The 20,446-nt window shown below is 42.5% G+C and overlaps 2 protein-coding genes across 2 annotated transcripts in view; both read left to right on the forward strand.

The window, feature by feature from the left end:
- The window catches only part of myo3a (myosin IIIA), a gene marked incomplete at both ends in the record, with an annotated part of 52,965 nt that extends 50,381 nt beyond the window's left edge, over nucleotides 1-2,584 (forward strand). The window contains 2 exons of the mRNA XM_083631865.1: nucleotides 488-772; nucleotides 2,476-2,584. Coding sequence (XP_083487991.1) covers nucleotides 488-772; nucleotides 2,476-2,584 — 394 coding nt within the window. The remainder of the gene's footprint in view (nucleotides 1-487; nucleotides 773-2,475) is intronic.
- A 3,126-nt stretch (nucleotides 2,585-5,710) lies between these two features.
- Nucleotides 5,711-20,446, forward strand: part of gad2 (glutamate decarboxylase 2) — a gene marked incomplete at both ends in the record, with an annotated part of 21,799 nt that continues 7,063 nt past the window's right edge. Inside the window, 14 exons of the mRNA XM_083658036.1 lie at nucleotides 5,711-5,780; nucleotides 6,131-6,193; nucleotides 6,352-6,492; nucleotides 7,219-7,452; nucleotides 9,012-9,102; nucleotides 10,250-10,362; nucleotides 11,294-11,409; nucleotides 11,972-12,051; nucleotides 13,213-13,267; nucleotides 13,473-13,589; nucleotides 14,451-14,515; nucleotides 14,625-14,703; nucleotides 18,011-18,160; nucleotides 19,046-19,153. Of these exons, the coding sequence (XP_083514162.1) occupies nucleotides 5,711-5,780; nucleotides 6,131-6,193; nucleotides 6,352-6,492; nucleotides 7,219-7,452; nucleotides 9,012-9,102; nucleotides 10,250-10,362; nucleotides 11,294-11,409; nucleotides 11,972-12,051; nucleotides 13,213-13,267; nucleotides 13,473-13,589; nucleotides 14,451-14,515; nucleotides 14,625-14,703; nucleotides 18,011-18,160; nucleotides 19,046-19,153 (1,482 nt within the window). The remainder of the gene's footprint in view (nucleotides 5,781-6,130; nucleotides 6,194-6,351; nucleotides 6,493-7,218; nucleotides 7,453-9,011; nucleotides 9,103-10,249; nucleotides 10,363-11,293; nucleotides 11,410-11,971; nucleotides 12,052-13,212; nucleotides 13,268-13,472; nucleotides 13,590-14,450; nucleotides 14,516-14,624; nucleotides 14,704-18,010; nucleotides 18,161-19,045; nucleotides 19,154-20,446) is intronic.

Raw genomic sequence — 20,446 nt, forward strand, 5'->3', positions numbered from 1 at the left:
GGGCATGGAAAGTTCATCAGTTCTTCCTTGTCCATGCCTTTCTACAAAGTTTCGTGCTGTTACATGAATCCGTTTAGAAGTAAGGCACCTTGTTGTGATTGGACACGCCCATTTCCATGCCACCTTTAGGCCAGTGGGTGTGGAAAGGTCATCAATTCTAAGTTGGCCCATGACCTGCTTTCCTACCAATACAAGTTTTGTGCAAATCCTTTGATAACTTTTTGAGATAACCTACAGACAGACGACAGACAAACTTGGGCGAAAACATAATCTCCTGGCCAACTCTCTTGGCAATAATAGTGTTATCTTGAGATAATGACAAATAAAATTATATATTGAGAGAAACAAAGAAAATAAGCCTTTGTGTACGGTATAAATCTCATAAATGTTGCCACTACTAAAACATGGCGAACACCACCACCAGTGAAATCATGGCACTTAGTTCATCCCCCGAATCATCTATGCATCCCCTCTGTCTGTGATCCAGTCCAGGGAAGCTGCTGGATGTAGAGGACCAGTACTACCAGGGCCTGTCCTCCAGCAGTTCCACTTCCTCCATCTCCAGTGAGAGAAAAGCCACCAGCATGCCTGAGAGGAGGCAGTCTATGGAGCGAAGGAGGTCCATTGATAGGAGACAGTCCATAGACAGGAGACAGTCCCGGGACAGGAGGCAGTCTAGGGAGCTGAGACCAGTTGCAGACAGGAGGCGATCGAGGGAAAGGGCCGTCTCCGAACCAGAGCCTCCCAAACCACCAACTGCCAAAGAACAGAGGTATGTCATCAGACTGATGGTCAGGAAAACTGTTATGTGTATATATATCCATATTATATATGGATATAATATGGACGTATGGACATATTGGTTTCTGAACTCCCGAAGCCTTGAGTTTCACATTTGGGCCGTCGCCATGTTGGTTTTCCTGGAGCCATAAGTGACCATATTTGGACGAGAAGAGCCGCAGCGCCGCCTGCTATTGGTTGTGATTGACGAGCTGCCCAATCACTGGACAGGTGACCTGTCACGCCCCAAAACATAGTGTGCTTAAAGTCCCTGGAAACCAGAAATATTTTATTATTATTCAGCATTTTGAGTTCATCACATCACAGGAGCCTATGTTAATAAGCCACCAGCCAAATTTGAACGATGATGAACATCGCAAAGTATATAAATTTAGGTTTGACAGTCTGGCTAAAGTAATGAGAATCAATTATTTTTTAGAGTGTATTTTCTCCCGCGGACTGTGTGGGCGTGTCCCGTCTGCAGCAGGGAAATTTCCTTCTCTCTCTCTCTCTCTCCGAGAGAGAGATGGTGTGTGTGTGTGTGTGTGTGTGTGTGTGTGTGTGTGTGTGCGTGTGTGTGTGCGGGTGCGTGTTGCTTCGCGCATAGCGTACTGACTGACGGTCATCTGTCTATCTGTCTGCACGCGCGCACACACACACCACACACACAGCAGCGCTGTGCACTTGCAGGCAGAGGAGAGAGCTCTCCCTCTCAAGGTTTCTACACACCGCCGACGAGTAAGCGATAAACTCGCAGATAGACAGATAGATAGACAGATAGATAGATAGATAGATGTTGGTTCTTAAAAGAGCCTTTGTGTTGACGCAATGCGTAGTTAGCTAGCTGCAAAAAGGTGTGGGACCACTAGAACTCTGAAGAGAGATGGAGGCAGAATGTGCGGGACTGCGGGTTGCGCGTGTACAAAGGTTATATAGAGCTTATGACGTCATAAGCTCCTGCATTTTAGCACCTCGCGCACTGCTCTCTTCAATGAGGAAGTATCTTGTAGAATCTTGTCGAAAAGTGTCGATTTTAAGGCTTTGGGTTGAAAGTAATGCATAATAATTTCGGAGGCACATAATTACTAACATAAGACCCTAAATAACATAGTTAGAACGTTTTTGTGGATTTTGGTTTCCAGGGACTTTAATCGTCTATTTTACTCAATGGCAACATAATTTACCAAATTAACACCATATTATACTGAAGAAGAGTTAAAACTAGCGATTGAGACCATAAACCCATTGGGAAAGTGTTTACTGAGGTCATAAATCAAGTGAGAAGTCATTTTCCCATTGACTCCATACAATTAGACTTCTTTTTGCAGCCATAGACTCAACTGTTACCATAAAATTTCACCCCCATACTGTACAGTTGTTAGGAACAGTTAAATTAGCTATAGAGACAAAAACCTTTTCTACCAGCCTGTTTATTTCTGCTGTAAACTCGGGCCTTTTAACATGGGGGTGAATCAGGAATGACTCCCTTTTGGAGCCAGCCTCAAGTGGCCATTTGAGGAACTGCAGTTTATGGTACTTCCATGTTGGCCTAATTGTTCTTCTCATCTGTTTCCTCTCACTCCCTCTGTTCTGACTCATATCTTTTAAGGCATCTCTTGTCCTTTTCCCATTTCTCTGTTTTGTCCCCTCTCTCTCTTGCCGAGTTTCATGTTATCTCCTGTGTTGCATTGACAGGCGCTCTGTTCCCCGAATGTCCTCTACAGAGAGCCGGACTGACGACAACCCGTACGACTACAGACATCTACTGAGGAAGACCTCCCAGAGACGAAGGCTCATCAAATAGTACTGAGCGCAGGACTGTGAATCTTCTGGCCACATAATCTGGCAAAATCAGAAGCATGACGCTATCTGAGAATGTATCGATCATTCATTATGATGGTGTGCGATAACCCACACATAAATACATAATAAATATTGAATTCATTGCAGCTTCTACATGGGTTTTTGCAGCTTTGTGAGGTAAATAACATGTAGTTGTTTGGTACATTGCACTCACTGCAGAGTCACACACGTTACTACCAGGCCAACTGTTTTAAATCCAGCACATTATACAACAGAGAGGTCATTGGTAACTATTTACACTTTTGTAAAGATTGTATGTGCTAATCAGAATCAGAATTATTTTATTTGCCAAGGTATGTTTTCACATACTAGGAAATTGTCTTGCAAATGCTGTTTATTTGATGGTGGTGTTCATGATTTGGAATGATTTGCAACTTGGTGAGGGTTAGGTCAGCAAAATGCCTTGCTGCAAGCAGCAACAAAATAAGTTGTAAATGAGGATTTTATTTATGTAATGTGTAATGTAATATTTCTGTTCATTCACTGTTTTGAGTTATGTTGCTTTGAGTAATCTATTGTGTTTGAGATTGATCATAATCCATTTAAACACCAAATGTGATTTTATAATATCTGTAGATCATCATGTGTGAATACACAAAGGAAAATAGATTATTCCAGGCCATTCCCTCACACTTGAAGTCTTTGCATTTTAATTACTATACAGTTTTGTTGGCAGAAGGTTCAGCTTCTCTCCTGTTGTATCATGTATGTAATGTAACAGTCTTTTATTGCTGTAATTTCAATATCTACATTTTGTCTATTTAAATATATGATTTGTCAGATTCCTTGTGCTTTTTTTTTTTTTTTTTTTTTTTTTTCATAAAACTGCTTCAACTTTACCTTTGGGTTGCATTTAAGAGTTTTCAACATTATTTTTCTTCCAAATTCTTGATAACAGATGTCTGGTTTCTTATATAGAATCGGGATTTGGAGTAGCCTATAGCGTAAACTGTTATAGCCTACAATATTTGAAGCAATAGGCCTAGCTACTTGAGGAGAAGCCATCCCATGCATTTAAATTCCTGAGATGTATTGCACTTTCAGAAGAAAAATGTACAGTAGCAGGAAGAAAGGGGATTGGGTTAGGTTGTGTGTGTGTGTGTGTGTGTGTGCAAAATAACGCATAATTCAAAGCAATCTATCATTTGCCGAAAAAGCCATCACAACCTGTGCGCGCATGTGTGTTTTAAATGGCAGCTCTTCTATAAATTGGCTCCACTTCAATTGGAGTAGGCTATAGCCTATTGCAGTGAGGGAGCTTGTGCTGCGCAGCTACAGCATGCCATCAAATCAGCCTGGTGAATTCATCGGCTTTTCCATATTGTCATTGACTTCAACATTTCGTCTTGAGCCAACCTCTAACCTTTATGTGACATTAAAGCAGAAAACATAGGGGTTGTTAGTGAGTCGGCACGGCAGCGATGCGCTGACATGCGCACACTGGCACCAACAACATGCAGTGAAATAAATCCAACACAGCCGAACAGAACAATGGTGGGTTTGAGGTTATGTGTTTCACAAAATAAACACATAAATAACCTCGAAGAACTGTTTTGGGTTTGGCGATGGTCAGCTGTTGTTATTTATTTAGGCCTATTTATTATTTTTATTTTATTTTTTTGCGCAAAATGATTTCACAAACGACCTAGCCGATCATGTGCATGGGAATTGCCACAAAAAGCAAAAAAAAACATTATTATTAGGCCTATTATTATTATTGAGATTTCTAGCCTCAATCTGTAGTTAGGCCTATAACAGGCATATTGTAGTGATAGCCTCATAGGCTATTAGCAACAGCAACAACAAAAACAGTTTTTTCTTTGGACTGCAGCTGATTTTGGCCCATGCTACATAAATCATAACACAGTCTAGCTCGTCATGCCCGGAGGCTCCATTTGCTCTCATTCATGATTACAAATGACAGACTAGCGAGAGACGTCACGGTTATGAGAATTATTAATTTAACGAGGTGACAGTTAAGCTACCAAATAGCCTAATAAGTAATTGCTTTTCTTACCAGCAATATCAGATTGATTTGATTTAGCCTATCCAAATCTCCAGTTTCCCTCCTCCTGTGTAGTTGTAAAATGTCAGAAAAGTTAGGCTACTTTCTGGCTATCGTGCAAAAACAATCAGCTGTTCTCTGCTCATCCACAGGTGAGGCGAGTCCTGCGGGATCGAATTATTTCCCATGGAATAATATTACTTTTGTGATGAGCATTGGGCTCGTTACTTTTGGAGTAACGAGCCCCCAACATGGGCCATGCGCACTGATTTTACGCGCCACAGAGTTTCCTATACTGGAGGCGGACAATTAACATCAGCCAGTCGCCTGCAATTGCTGGGCAGATGAATTAGTTGGCATTCACTGTCTGCACGATGGGGGGGGGGGGGGGGTACGTTTTTTAGCAGCTTGCAAGTTTAGCACGGAGGGGACAAAGGGATGTATGGAGTCACGACGCAAACCAGTTCGTCATGACTGACCTGAAGTGATTCAATCAGGACTGGATTTCTTTGGTGACGTGAAATTTACGTTATGCAAGGATGGTTTCTGCAGCACCTCTAACCCATAGCCGTCTATTTAAACCATTTTCCCCTCCAGCTCATTGGTTTTTGTTTTAGTATTTTGTAGAGTATAGCCTCTAATTTCCATCAAAAGCAGCTATTTCTATAGACCGTTTGCGCTCTGAACTTGATTGCCTTGCGCTGTCCTTTTTCCAGTCTGAGGAGAGAGCGGATGCGCTTTGCGTGCAAGCCCTGACTGAACAAGTGCGTTTGCGGATTTCTCTGAGAAGTGGGAAGGCGCTGCACCTGTGGACACCGAAACACGCGGGTGTGTTTTCATTCATTTATTTTTATTCTTTTATTTTTCCCAGTCGATGGTCGTTGTATTTTAGGGCTTTCCTCCTATACAGCGTGTGTGATGATCGGATGCACGACTGGCTTTTGAGCAGTCTGTCTGGGCAGATTCAGCACCACCGCTTTGAACAGCTCCCATTCGTCGCGTGTGGATGGACTCTGTCGGTCTCTGTCTCTCCTGCAGCTCCTAACTACCGGCTAGCCTACAATGGCATCACACGGTTTCTGGTCTCGAGATAACGCGGCGGACAATGCCGGGAGTCAGAGCCCTAGTTCGAGTGAGTGGCTTTTTTTATCTCCTCAAACCACCTCTGAATGAATTGTCGTTTTCAGTGCATTGTCTCCAGCCAGCGTCCCTGCTTTTGATGACACACTGTCATTTCCACCGAGTGACAAATTCAACATGTCTGCTGCATTCCTCGATGCACCTGATTTACTCATATGTCTTAGTTTATACCTTGCAAGAGGCATCAGCACCACCATGTTTTACTCCAAGTTGCACGGTGCACTTGTGTTTTATGTAGGCTATTCATTTTTATTTAACCTTTGGGAATGTTTCTATTATAAAGTTGGACTTTCTCTCCGTGCACTATTCGTCCTGATTTTGATTATCATCTCTCTCTTGCAGCCAGGGCTTGGTGCCAGGCGGCGGCCCAGAAATTACCCGGAGGCTTTGGATCGAAATTATGTGGTATGTTGGCACTTCAATGGAGAAAGGGGGGTGGGGATGGGAGATCATAATGCCGTTGTTCCCATATGGCCTTGCTGCATGGTGTCAATTCAGCGGAGTAGCCTAAATATCTGGTGTTTTGTTTATTAATAATAATCATGTTTTGTGATGTGCAAAAGCTCTGCTCAATGTGGCAGAAGTGGAGAAGGTGGCCGAGCCGTCCATCAAGCAGCCGGAGAAAGCGGCCGAACCCTGCGACTGCAACAAGCCCTGCAACTGCCCCAAAGCTGCTGTGGCTTTCTCGCATCTCTATTCAACAGGTAGACTACACAACCACACCGAAACCTGGATTATCACGGTCTCTATAAGGCCTCATTAGCCTATCACCGCAAAAACAGCATTTAAGATTCAAGCAATGAGTAGGCCTATGCAGTTTTTCTAACAACGGGGGGGGGTCTGGCAATGACATCATTGCAATAAAAAATTGCATACCAATTTTTTTATATAAAAAATTGCATACCAATTTTTTTATATAAAAAATTGCATACCAATTTTTTATATAGGCTATTATGTAATTTTCTTGACATTAGTAGGCTACATGTATAGGCTATCCGCCTTTTTCTGCATTGTTTCCACAAAATACCTGATTAAAGTGCGTTAGAAACCAATGTAATTCTCTCATCAGAACATGTCCACTTTTGCCAATTTAAGACGACTGGACTCCCCCCCCCCCCCCCCCCCCCAGTGGTGGAATATTTCGGCGGGGTCACCTTCAGAACAATCTGTTGTTTTCAGGTGTTGAGTTTCGCCATGCTGCTATTCAGACACATGATTATTAAAGTAAAATATAAATAGCCTACCTGGGCCTTTTGGTTTGTTAATTCACGCCTTCATTGCCAAAGTAGGCTATAGGCTAGTCAATGTTCCTATTTTAGGGGCCTATGCAGCTTAATGATGCATGCAAATATTATGCTTTAAAATCGCATCTCTAAAGAAATAAATCCTAAAGGTAAAATGAATGTCAAAACGCCATGGTTATTTTGCAGACCTGCTGCCTGCCTTGAACGGTGACACCAAGACCATGACGTTTCTGCAGGAGGTGGTGGATATTTTGCTGGCTTACATCGTGGAGTCTTTCGACAGGGAAACCAAAGTCATTGATTTTCACTATCCCAATGAATTGCTTCAGAGGAACAATTGGGAGCTACAGGACCAGCCGGAGACTCTGGATGATATCTTGATCAGCTGTCGTGCCACGCTCAAATACGCGATCAAAACAGGTAGGCTACCGTATGGCAATTGCTTGGATGTAGCCTATAATAAATGTTAATGTAGCCTACCTACTGTAGGCCTAACAATTACCCCTCATTTAAAAGGAAGCGCTCGACTCGTTTTCTAGGCCCATTTGTTTTTGTAAGGTTATTTAACACAGGCTATTTGTTTTCTGAATTAAAAGCTAAAAGTCGTCTCAAGAGACGCTGAAATACTTTATCAATGGTGCATGCTAACAGGTCTAGCGAAGAGATTCAACGTAATGTTTGAGCCTGGGGAGAGAGAGACCTCTCCCTCTTGACTATATGCCCAAATTTCGGCCTGCTGCCTGTCTTTGTGTTATTATTTCCTAATCAAATTGGACATGGATCGTCTTCTTCGAAAAAGAACAGGCTATACACTCATATATACACACACACTATACACAGGTTATACACTACTATATATATATATATATATATATATATATATATATATATATATATATATATATATATATATATATATATATATATATATATATGTGTGTGTGTATATATATACTGTATATATATATATATATATATATATATATATATATATATATATATATATATATACAGTATATATATATACACACACATATATATATATATATATAGCCTATATATATATATATATAGCATATATATATATATATATATATATATAGTAGTGTATAACCTGTGTATAGTGTGTGTGTATATATATATACACATATATATATACACACACACACACACACACACATAATACAGAAAAGCTCAATAAATTCTCAATACAGATCTTTGCTAGATCCGTTTAGCATGACAGTTTTGGCAAAGATTTCCAAAAAGAAGCAAACATCTGTGTTTAAAATATTGAGTGGCACCTTCAGAACATCACTTGAAAATGGTGCTCGTTTATCTCCCACCATAAATATGGTGATGCAGTAAGCTGAGCCACATGGGAGATAATAATAATAACCATGGTCAAGCCCATTATTCTCTCTTGACTCCTGACCGCAGCTCTGTGAGAATTTATGACAGGACAGGCCATGTATCTCCTCCAAAACAACAATAGGTGTGTTTTCTAATGAATTTGGCCAAAATGCTGCTCTAGTTCTCATTGAGAATGGACAATGAATTGAGAAATATGTGAATTATGCATTTAATGTATGTGAATTAGGTGATCGTGATCATCAGGTATCACAACCACAGAGATAAACAAATTTCATGTTTTCAGAAAAGCATTAAGTTCTCCTTCTCCCCATACCAATTTTTCAGAATACTGCATATAGGCTATTGTTAATTTTGTCATAAAAACAAAGGTAGATTTGGGGGTGTTTATTCCACTCCTGGTAATCCCATATCACACAAAATATGATGAGTGTTTCTCAAGATGATTAAGTGCAGTTTGAATCTCACACAGCCTAATTAGATGCAATTTGCCCAAACCTAACTTGAACACAACATAAATACACATTGCAACATTTAAATGTCCCTGACTCCAAAACAGTGTTAAACTGCAGCCATCTCAGCCTGTCTCTTCTTTGCTCCTTTTCATTCAGCCCACCCCAGGTACTTCAACCAGCTCTCTACAGGATTAGACATGGTTGGTCTGGCAGCAGACTGGCTAACATCCACTGCCAACACCAATATGTAAGTATGTGGCCTGCCTCATCACCATCGGTGATAATGGTGATGATTCCCGGTCCATCCATATGCATTCTGCTCTACGCCTGCACATGGCTGATAGTGGCTCTTTCTTTCAGTCAATCATGGCAAATGAAAAGGGTGAAATGAAAGGCACACCCCCACCCCTTCCCTCCACCCCCCACCCTTTTACCCCCACCTCACCTCTTATCCCCATGGGGATTCAACGGGAGAAAATTAGCTCTGAAATGAGATTCAGCCTAATCGGAGGCACATTTTTCGCGTGTGTTGTGGGTGATATCAACTCTGTGAGACTCTACAATATAAGCCCTCTCGACACAGAGTTTTTAAAATTATTACTGTTTCTGTGAATCAAATTGGCATGTATTAATAAAAAATAAAAAATCAGGAGGCACATAATGGAAATTCACTGTAAGCAGCAGGGACAGTGGAAGTGTAACACTTCAGATATCAGGTCTGTGAAAGGGTTGTGTACTGAAAAAAAGAATGTAAACCTTTTTCATATCGGACCCCATTTGATGAGATTTTGTGTCTCAGACCCAAATATCCAAATAGTTTTTTGTTAGAAATGATTTTGTCGGGAATTCCATGACTGTCTGTAGGGAGAGAAATGATGATCAAAACAGTCTTCTACATTCTCTAATTGTGTTAACTCCTTGTAAATGAAATAATGCTGAAGTTGAACAATTCATCAATTTGCCTGGAACCCCTTCAAAAGGACCCCTAGTGGTCCCCAGTTGAGAAAACACTGATAACTTGTATTTAATTTTGTTCAGAAGCATCAACTGAAATAAGATCAAGATTCTCCCCTCAGAAATGAAGGTGTAATCCATATGGTCGGTGCTAAATGTGAAGTTGAAGAATAATTCTGCAGCTATAGCATAACATCGTTTTTCCTCTCTGAATTTTGCAATAGCTACGTGTTATTTCTCACTCTGTAAGAGCTCAGCAGCTATAGTATATCCCTGAAACGTCAATGTCCATAACACCTATACCAAGCCTAAATACATCCTGAAACCTCCAAACTGCAGGGAAGATGTGGCGATGAGTCATCACGCATTCTTGTCGCTGTGGGCATCTGGCACCATGTTTGTGTAACCTGGTCCCATCTGATGTCCCCTGTGTCACACAGGTTCACCTATGAGGTGGCTCCTGTCTTCGTGCTGCTGGAATACGTCACTCTGAAGAAGATGAGGGAGATCATTGGCTGGTCGGACGGGCGAGGGGACGGCATTTTCTCTCCTGGTAAGTTAGGTGACATCACCAATCACTCACTCACACCCCTCTGTTTCCCAGGAAAATGGACCAGCCCGTGTGCTGTCATGAGTGTCAATTTGCATGTTTATGATATTAATAGAACAGCTGATTAGCATAAAACAATTTTCTTTCTTCTGACTTCATCGCTTCCAGTGTTTCATTTCTGCCATGCACTTCTGGTTGAGGCGATGAAAAGTAATCATTGCAGAATATAATGTCAAAGAAGTCTCCCGTGATGAGATTCTCAATGTGATTGACATAGTCAGACATTGTACCTCTGATAGGCAAAAATAAGACTTTTTTAGGTTTCCTGATTCTTAACAGGGTTCCTACACATAAAACAAATTCCATACTTTTTCCAGACTTTGATTGGTTTGAAGGATTTTGTCTGTTGTTCAATATGATTTACACAGATAGACATCTTGCCCCTGCTAACTAGGTCATATGTATCTATATATATATATATATATATATATATATATATATATATATATATATATATATATATATATATATATATAGTGTATATACACTGTAGGTGAAGACAGCTGACAGCTGGGTCATAAGAGCATCCCTCTATCTGAACATTATTCTTCACATCAACAAAAACTGTGGACTCAAAGTGAGTCGACAACAACATAAAAGCTAGAATTATATGTATCGAACCTGAAACACAAAACTTTCCAGACATCTTTTCAAATCCCCAAACTATTCAAGACCTGGAAATGATCAAATTCACTTTCCCAGACTTTCCAGAGCTGCGTAGGAACCCTGTAACATATATATATATATATATATATATATATATATATATATATATATTTATTTATTACACTCAATATGAATCTGAGCATCACAGCCATGAGGTTTGCTGATGGTGGATGACTGAGCATCCTGCCCTGTCCTGTCTGTCCTCTAGGTGGTGCTATTTCCAACATGTACGCCATGTTGCTGGCACGCTTCAAGATGTTCCCCGAAGTGAAGGAGAAAGGAATGTCATCTGTTCCCAGACTGGTGGCCTTCACATCTGAACACGTAGGCAGCTTTAACATTTCACTATTCTCCTTTATTTGTTCTTGTAGGCTATTCTTTAATGTTTCTTTGCTTTTTCACTAGGTAATGATTGCTCTCTTCATTGATGGAGAATATGTGTGTATGGTTGGATTGAATACAACTGAATATTGAACACACTATTTGAAATCTCAATGATCTTGTACTTTTTATGCAAGAATATGGTGTATTTCAGTATCTGAAAATGGAACACCTATTTAAAAAAAATCATTTTCTAAACTGTAGCTGTAGCTGTATCTCGCAGACACAGGACATTATGTGTGTCAGACACAGGACATTATGTGTGTCAGACACAGGACATTACAGTATGTGTGTCAGACACAGAAGGGCATGAGGTGACTGTCTTGTTTTGCAGGACTTTTGAAAGATGCTGTGAGAAAAATCCAGCAAAAACACACAAAGCTCTCACATGTTCTCATTTCCCTTGCTTTGACCTCAGTACAGAATCAGGCCAAAGAGGCTTAAAAATAAACCATGTTGGTCTCTAACAGATATTTGAACGCTCTCACTCTCGTCCTGATTTCAGAGCCATTTCTCAATCAAAAAAGGAGCGGCGGCTCTTGGCATCGGGACAGAGAGCGTCATCTGCATCAAGGCGGACCAAAGGTACAGTCGGCCTCTGGTTTGAGTGGTACAACCGAAAGCCCCTGGACACCCAAATCCACAATAACCTTGTAACCTTGTTCTTGTGTAAGCACCTAAAAGTATTAGACATTAGTTTAAATCCAAATCCTAAATATTGCCATTTTGTACTCTTCCTTATGTCGGGTTTGAAGTGGGTGTGATAATGCTCCAGACTTATTACACAATAAGCTCCACAAACCAATCAGGCTGAAGTGACTCGACCCTGCAAATTCAAAAAAGAAAAGAAGTGCAGCAGACACGCCTCCACAGTTTCAGAGCAGAGAATACTGCTTATTCATGATACTTGGTGACATTTTTAATCATTAAAATTGGCCGGGGGGGGGGGGGGGGGGGTAATAAGACATTTTTCCTGTGTGGGGTGTATCAATACAAAAAAATTGAGAAAGATACAATACTCATTTGCACCAGGTATCGATAGTATCAATAAGTATCAATACTAAAAATTTGAAAGGGATACAATACTCATTTGCAACAGTATGGATACCAGCAGTGCTTTCTCTTAATGAAATATCAAACATACTACAGTATTGCCAGGAAACAAAGGAGGGACTGGAGCACACTGATACATTTGCAGCTTTTTTTAGTGCAAACAAGTAAGTGGACTGCATTTATATAGTGCTTTTATCCAAAGCGCTTTACAATGTGCCTACATTCACCCATTCACACACCGAAGGCGGCAAGCTGGTTCAGCTGCATTTTGCTGGATGATGCGTGGAGAACCCTTTTTATACTACAGTATTGATGTTTCCCTCCTGATACCTGCTGGGTATCTGTTGCTTCAACAAGCTCAAAGTGTTCTGATAGGCTGATGACTAGAGCAGGGTAAACTGCTGTGTAAAGTAAAAAATAATGAGTTTTATCAGACCTAGATTTTGGAGAAGCGTGCATCTGTCCGTCCATCTGTCTTCCTTCATTTGTATGACTCTTTATGTGTTGTCATTATATGCGAAAATGGTATTGAGTATCGATATTTTCCTGGGTATCGGTAGCGAAGTAGAAATTCTAGTATTGTGACATTCCTACTCAAAACAGGTACTTATTTTTGGTTTCCAGGGGCTTTAAAGGTACTGTAAAACATTAAACGTATTGAAGCAACAAACGCTTTTTGTTTTTACTTTGCAGCGGTAAAATGATCCCATCTGACCTGGAGAGGAGAATACTGGAGGCTAAACAGAAGGTAATATATGACCCACATCTATAATAGACATTACTTTATACAGCGCTGACTATTATGGTCCTCACTCAGCTGAAACCCATGTAATGAGGTGATATGGATCTGCATCATCATAACGGCATCAGCAGGTGCTACAGCACATGTAACATGACTGCAAATGAAAGGCAGGAGCTTGATGGAGATGGTTGTGTTGTTTGTGCTTGTGCAGGGTTTCGTGCCTTTCTTCGTGAGTGCGACCGCCGGCACAACAGTCTACGGAGCCTTTGACCCTCTCATTGCCATCTCTGATATCTGCAAAAAGTACAATGTCTGGATGCATGTGGATGTGAGTCAAATGATTTGACAAAATTGGTTGACAAGAAGATACACTGAGCTATGTAAACAGATTGTAACCCTTATTTGTGCAAGATGTGTTTCTCTAAAACCTGCTCTCCATTTTAGAACATATTATTACCTCAAACATCTATGATCCTAAGTCGTTCAGTAGGGGAAACCATAGGATTACTGAGCTTACCAGTGAGGTTTGACAAATGTATGATATCTGTCTCGCCTCTGTTGCTTTCTCTTGACCCAGATAGCAGCTAGCTATTTCCTATGTAACACTGGAGATTAGAAAAACTGGAGCAGAGGCTGTAAATCATCTCGTCCCCTGACTTTGCCATCATGGGCTCCCTGTATTAATGAAGGTGATTTAGGCCAGACAGGAGGATTATTAAGAGACATAAACAGCCTTGTCCATCATTTCTCAACCAGTCGGGATGAAAAAACAAGTACAGATCCTGTACAGGCCCACAGCGCCTATACCAAATTTGGTGTTGACAACGTCAAAATGTAAAAATCACACTCAGTAAGCGGTGCAGGTTTGCAGGTCTGATCCTTGTCCTCCACCCCCCTCTCTCTGACACTGGGCAGAGTGCCGTGTGTGTTCGTGTTCGTGTTCGTGTGCGTGTGTGTGTGTGCGTGCGTGTGCGTGTGTGTGTGTGTGTGTGTGTGTGTGTGTGTGTGTGTGTGTGTGTGTGTGTGTGTTCGTGTGCGTGTGTGTTCGTGTGCGTGTGTGTTCGTGTGCGTGTGTGTTCGGCAACAATCTGGGTTTCTCATGTGGCCCCCCATGAAAAATAATTGCCCACCCCTGGCCTACAGCCTAGACTCTATGTATAATGTGTCTGATGAACATTTGTCTCCTTAGGGTGCATGGGGAGGAAGTCTCCTCATGTCCAGGAGACACAGGTGGAAGCTGGATGGAGTTGACAGGCAAGTGCCATGGATCTAAGCTGGAGGGCTGTCTGTTTTTCAGGTGGACTCAAACTGAGAACTGTTAGAAGTACAGGTGCATGAGGATTATTTTTGTCGTTACCCTCAGGGCCAATTCAGTAACATGGAACCCACACAAGATGATGTCCGTCCCCCTGCAGTGTTCTGCCCTACTGGTCAGAGAGGAGGTAGGACTCTTTCCACTTACAAAATACCATCGTCACATACATGTCGATTTTATTTCATTCCTTATTCTAATATTTTTTTCCCGATTTTTTTATCCCATTTTTATCCCCCGTTAGTGCTAATTTTAATTTATTTATCCTGGTTGCTGCTCCACCCTCTGCCAATCTGGGGAGAGCCGAAACTGGCTCCATGCTTCCTCTGAGACATGGGCAGTTAGCCAGCCGCTTCTTTTCACCTGACAGAGGAAGCTTCACGTGGGAGGATCACGCTATTCCAACCAGTTCCCCTCCCTCCAAACAGGCGCCCCTAACGACCAGAGGAGGCACCACATCAGCGACCAGGATATTGCATGTTTTGGTGTGGGGTTCCTATATGAAGGAAACCCGTAGGGGGCACGGGGAGAACATGCAAACTGCACACAGAAAGGCCCTTTTGACGACCCCACCCGGGCGGCGGGCACTCGAGGACATGCGGACGGGCACGCACTCCTTCAGCGCTCATTTTTATTTCATTCCAATTCAACCGAGGAATTTGAATTTGAAAGAACCTACAGGAGACAGAATCAGGTTTTGTTTTAATCTTTTATACAGGAGTCTCACCGAGCACAATGCTCTCTTTTTTAGGAGCACCCTGTTCACACACACATTGCAAGTGCCTTGCTGCAAGGGCACCTCCGTGGTGATAATGAGGGAGGGACAAGCACTTTTTCTTCTTACCGCATATCTGATATTACACATAATGTTATATAAATGATCAATACTGAATATCACAAAAATGTTTCAGGTGATTTAAAATACATGCTACAGTATGCGCTGCAACGCGTCATCAGTGATGTTAGCTGGGGTCGTAAGGTGTTTCGGGTCTGTCAACATCATACACCCTCGCCCAGTAGACCCAGCCGAGGCCGATTAAGACCCCGACCCGCGTCCCAGAAGCAGCCGCTCACAGATCAGCCTTCCTACTCTGTCTGCAACGTTGCCCGCAGAAGGGTTGATCACGCCCAATCCGCTGCAATAGAGTTAGTGCTACACCGCAGTATTGAAAGACCTTCGGTGCATGGAGGGTCTAAGGCCGTGTGGGTGACTCCAGGCCGGGCACCTCCTACGTCTCACCAGACCCTCCCGGGGAAAAGGCAATCCCACCATGGGCAGAGAGGACGCCTCAAGAAGGCCTGTGCGCTGCACGTCATTCGCCTGCGCCGAGCACCTCGCTCTAGCCTGAAGGACCCCAGGCCGCGCCGATCTTTGCACAGATTTTTAGGAGGCTGATCCGTAGCGTTTGTGGATTTCTCCCTCACGAGAGAGCCAGGCTGGGGTGCTAATCCCATCCCGTACTGGATGTCGTCTCTTCGACCGTCAACTGTCTCTCCAGCTTGTCACCAAACTATACTTGGTTGTCACCTAGTCTATTCCTAAGTGTCACTGAAATGATGCACAACATTCTATACAATAATCTATACATTTTGATTGAATGCATTTGATATGTTTAACTGCCTTTTATCTGATTCACAATGTTTTATTTATAATATTTAGCAGGTCAAGTCAAATTCTCTTAGAAGTGGAATTTCATGGAAATCAATTCAGTTTCCTGTCATTCAAATTCAATCCCAGTTATTTTCCCTTCCAGCTGGGTGACATTCACATTCCAAATCCAAGAACTGAACTGGAATTTAGCATTCTGAGCAATTCATGAATGCTCCGGCCCTGAAACAGACATAAATGTCCTGCTTCTCACTCTCACAGGGTCTGATGCAGAACTCTGCTTCCTGTCTCACTCTCACAGGTTCTGATACAGAACTCTGCTTCTTGTCTCACTCTCACAGGGTCTGATACAGAACTCTGCTTCTTGTCTCACTCTCACAGGGTCTGATACAGAACTCTGCTTCTTGTCTCACTCTCACAGGGTCTGATACAGAACTCTGCTTCCCGTCTCACTCTCACAGGTTCTGATACAGAACTCTGCTTCTTGTCTCACTCTCACAGGTTCTGATACAGAACTCTGCTTCTTGTCTCACTCTCACAGGGTCTGATACAGAACTCTGCTTCTTGTCTCACTCTCACAGGGTCTGATACAGAACTCTGCTTCCCGTCTCACTCTCACAGGTTCTGATACAGAACTCTGCTTCCCGTCTCACTCTCACAGGTTCTGATACAGAACTCTGCTTCTTGTCTCACTCTCACAGGTTCTGATACAGAACTCTGCTTCCCGTCTCACTCTCACAGGTTCTGATGCAGAACTCTGCTTCTTGTCTCACTCTCACAGGTTCTGATACAGAACGCTGCTTCTTGTCTCACTCTCACAGGGTCTGATACAGAACTATGCTTCTTGTCTCACTCTCACAGGTTCTGATACAGAATGCTGCTTCTTGTCTCACTCTCACAGGTTCTGATACAGAACTATGCTTCTTGTCTCACTCTCACAGGGTCTGATACAGAACTCTGCTTCTTGTCTCACTCTCACAGGTTCTGATGCAGAACTCTGCTTCTTGTCTCACTCTCACAGGTTCTGATGCAGAACTCTGCTTCTTGTCTCACTCTCACAGGTTCTGATACAGAACTCTGCTTCTTGTCTCACTCTCACAGGGTCTGATGCAGAACTCTGCTTCTTGTCTCACTCTCACAGGGTCTGATGCAGAACTCTGCTTCTTGTCTCACTCTCACAGGGTCTGATACAGAACTCTGCTTCCCGTCTCACTCTCACAGGGCCTGATACAGAACTCTGCTTCTTGTCTCTCACTCTCACAGGTTCTGATACAGAACTCTGCTTCTTGTCTCACTCTCACAGGTTCTGTTACAGAACTCTGCTTCTTGTCTCTCACTCTCACAGGTTCTGATACAGAACTCTGCTTCTTGTCTCACTCTCACAGGGCCTGATGCAGAACTCTGCTTCCCGTCTCTCACTCTCACAGGTTCTGATGCAGAACTCTGCTTCCCGTCTCACTCTCACAGGGTCTGTCTCACTCTCACAGGTTCTGATGCAGAACTCTGCTTACGCTGTCTCACTCTCACAGAGTCTGATACAGAACTCTGCTTCCTGTCTCACTCTCACAGGTTCTGATGCAGAACTCTGCTCCTTGTCTCACTCACACAGTTCTAATGCAGAACTCTGCTTCCGCTGTCTCACTCTCACAGGTTCTGATACAGAACTCTGCTTCCTGTCTCACTCTCACAGGGTCTGTCTCACTCCCACAGGGTCTGTCTCACTCTCACAGGGTCTGTCTCCTCTCACAGGGTCTGTCTCCTCTCACAGGGTCTGTCTCACTCTCACAGGGTCTAATGCAGAACTCTGATTCTTGTCTCACTCTCACAGGGTCTGATGCAGAACTGCAACCAGATGCACGCCTGCTACCTGTTCCAGCAGGACAAGCACTATGACCTGTCCTACGACACTGGAGACAAGGCGCTGCAGTGCGGACGCCATGTGGACATCTTCAAGCTCTGGCTCATGTGGAGAGCCAAGGTACGGACGGCACTGGGAATTCACTCTCCTGGTTATATGTCTGCATAAGAATTACAAATTGACTAACGTAGGCTATGTGCAATATGGACTGAAGAGGATGAAGAAGGTGACGGTAATAGTATGTTTAGTGATAGAAATCCCAGAAAGAAATACAAGACCTCTGGCAGTGAGGTCAGGAACCAACGTCTATATTGCAAAAACAGATGCAATCGTTTTCAGGGCATTTGTGAGCATTTACGCTTTATACACCAAGCACATTTTCCCTTTCAGCCAAACAAGTCATTTCGAAAACTGGAAGTTTTTAATGTGACTGAAATACATTTTGCCACAGTACAAATGACACAAAGTGAAACATGCAGGATGTACACCAAATTGCTAGATTTAACCAAATGCTTTATTTGGTCTTTTATTCAAAATTGTGGATGTTTATGCTCATATGATCTTCAACTAAATTTTACACTATATTTAATTTTTTATTATAATGTGCAAACAAACAATACAAATAAGCCAAGGACGACATGATGATACCAATAAGTCAATATACAAGACAGACTGACAGACTTATAAACAAATTAAGACATACATATTAGAGACAGGGTCTGGTGATTGGACAGATATACAGGTATGGGGGGGGGGGGATTTTGTCGATTTTTGTGTTGTGTTACTGTTATGCGTGTTTACCTTTGTATGTGTATGCTAGTGGGCGTGATAGTGTGTCGGGATATGTATGTGTATGTATGGTTTAGTATGTGGGGGGGGGGGGGGGGGCAAGCAGCGGGAGGGAGGTTGGGTGCCCAGTACTGTAATAAAGAGAATACCTGCAATCAAGCTCTATTGCTTGTCTTGTCTAACATAAATAACACTGTTTAACCTTTTCATTGACAGGGAACCATTGGCTTTGAGGCTCAAATTGATAAGTGTCTGGAGCTGTCGGAGTACCTGTACAACAAGATCAAGGACAGAGAAGGATACGAGATGGTGTTTGACGGAAAAGTATGTTGACATTGAACTTTTTGCAATATAAAAAAATAGAAAACACGAGGAATCAAACACAAGGATGATTAGCCCCAGTCACATAGTCAGAAAACAGCAGCTAAGGTCCGTGTTTCCTCAGTAGATTCATTGTCACTTATGGTTGACTTGATTGGCAAGCAGTGTGCTATTGCTTTGTGTTGGATGAATGCCATTTTCCCCTGAGCTGTCAGTATAATGTGCTGCTATTATGTCTAATGAATAGCATAATGGCCCATAATTGCTCATATGCATATGAATAGCAGAATATCCCATACCAAGCAAAAGTGCAACAACGAAAACATATGTGGTTGCAATGGGGTTATTAAGCTAAAAAAAAAAAGGGGGGGAGGGGGGGGGGGGAAGGAGTGCTTGGACATCCAGAGGCATGAAGTGAAGGTCTTCAGTGTTTGAAGGCTTTTCCTTCCATCCAAGCCCAGAGAACGACACACAGCCTAGTCCTCTGGGCATCAGCCAGGTGTTCAGCTGGCTCTGCCTCCCAGAGAGACATCACATCAATCTGATGTGGAATACACCAGCCCCCAACCAGCCCAGCTGTAGAAATGAGGCTGGTGTGCATGGCTAGTCAGCTGTTGGTAATGAATACTTTCCCTCTAGCAAACAGGCAGGCCTGTGTCTCACAGGGCATCTGATGCCAAATATACGGTATAGCTGCGAGGCTTCCAGACCCAGTGTTTATCTCCTGTCTGTCTGATGCTGTGGCCCCCAAATGCTTTTCCCTGTCAAGATGTGAACTGCCTTTTTCAAACTGAATCCACTCGGGCATGATACATGTAAGATACATGTAAGATACATGTAACATACATGTAAGATACATGTAAGATACATGTAAGATACATGTAAGATGTGAACTGCCTTCTTCAAACTGAATCCACTCGGGCATGATACATGTAAGATACATGTAAGATACATGTAACATACATGTAAGATACATGTAAGATACATGTAAGATACATGTAAGATGTGAACTGCCTTCTTCAAACTGAATCCACTCGGGCATGATACATGTAAGTGGATGGGGCATGATACATGTAAGTGGATGGGGCATGATACATGTAAGTGGATGGGGCATGATACATGTAAGTGGATGGGGCATGATACATGTAAGTGGATGGGGCATGATACATGTAAGTGGATGGGGCATGATACATGTAAGTGGATGGGGCATGACCATTTTTCACCACTTTTTGCCCATTAGATTTCAGTAGTGGATGCCTGGCACACTCTGCATCATGGCTGCATCATGTTTGTGCA

This window comes from Poromitra crassiceps (assembly GCF_964638095.1).
Source record: "Poromitra crassiceps genome assembly, chromosome: 2".
NCBI lineage: Eukaryota > Metazoa > Chordata > Actinopteri > Beryciformes > Melamphaidae > Poromitra > Poromitra crassiceps.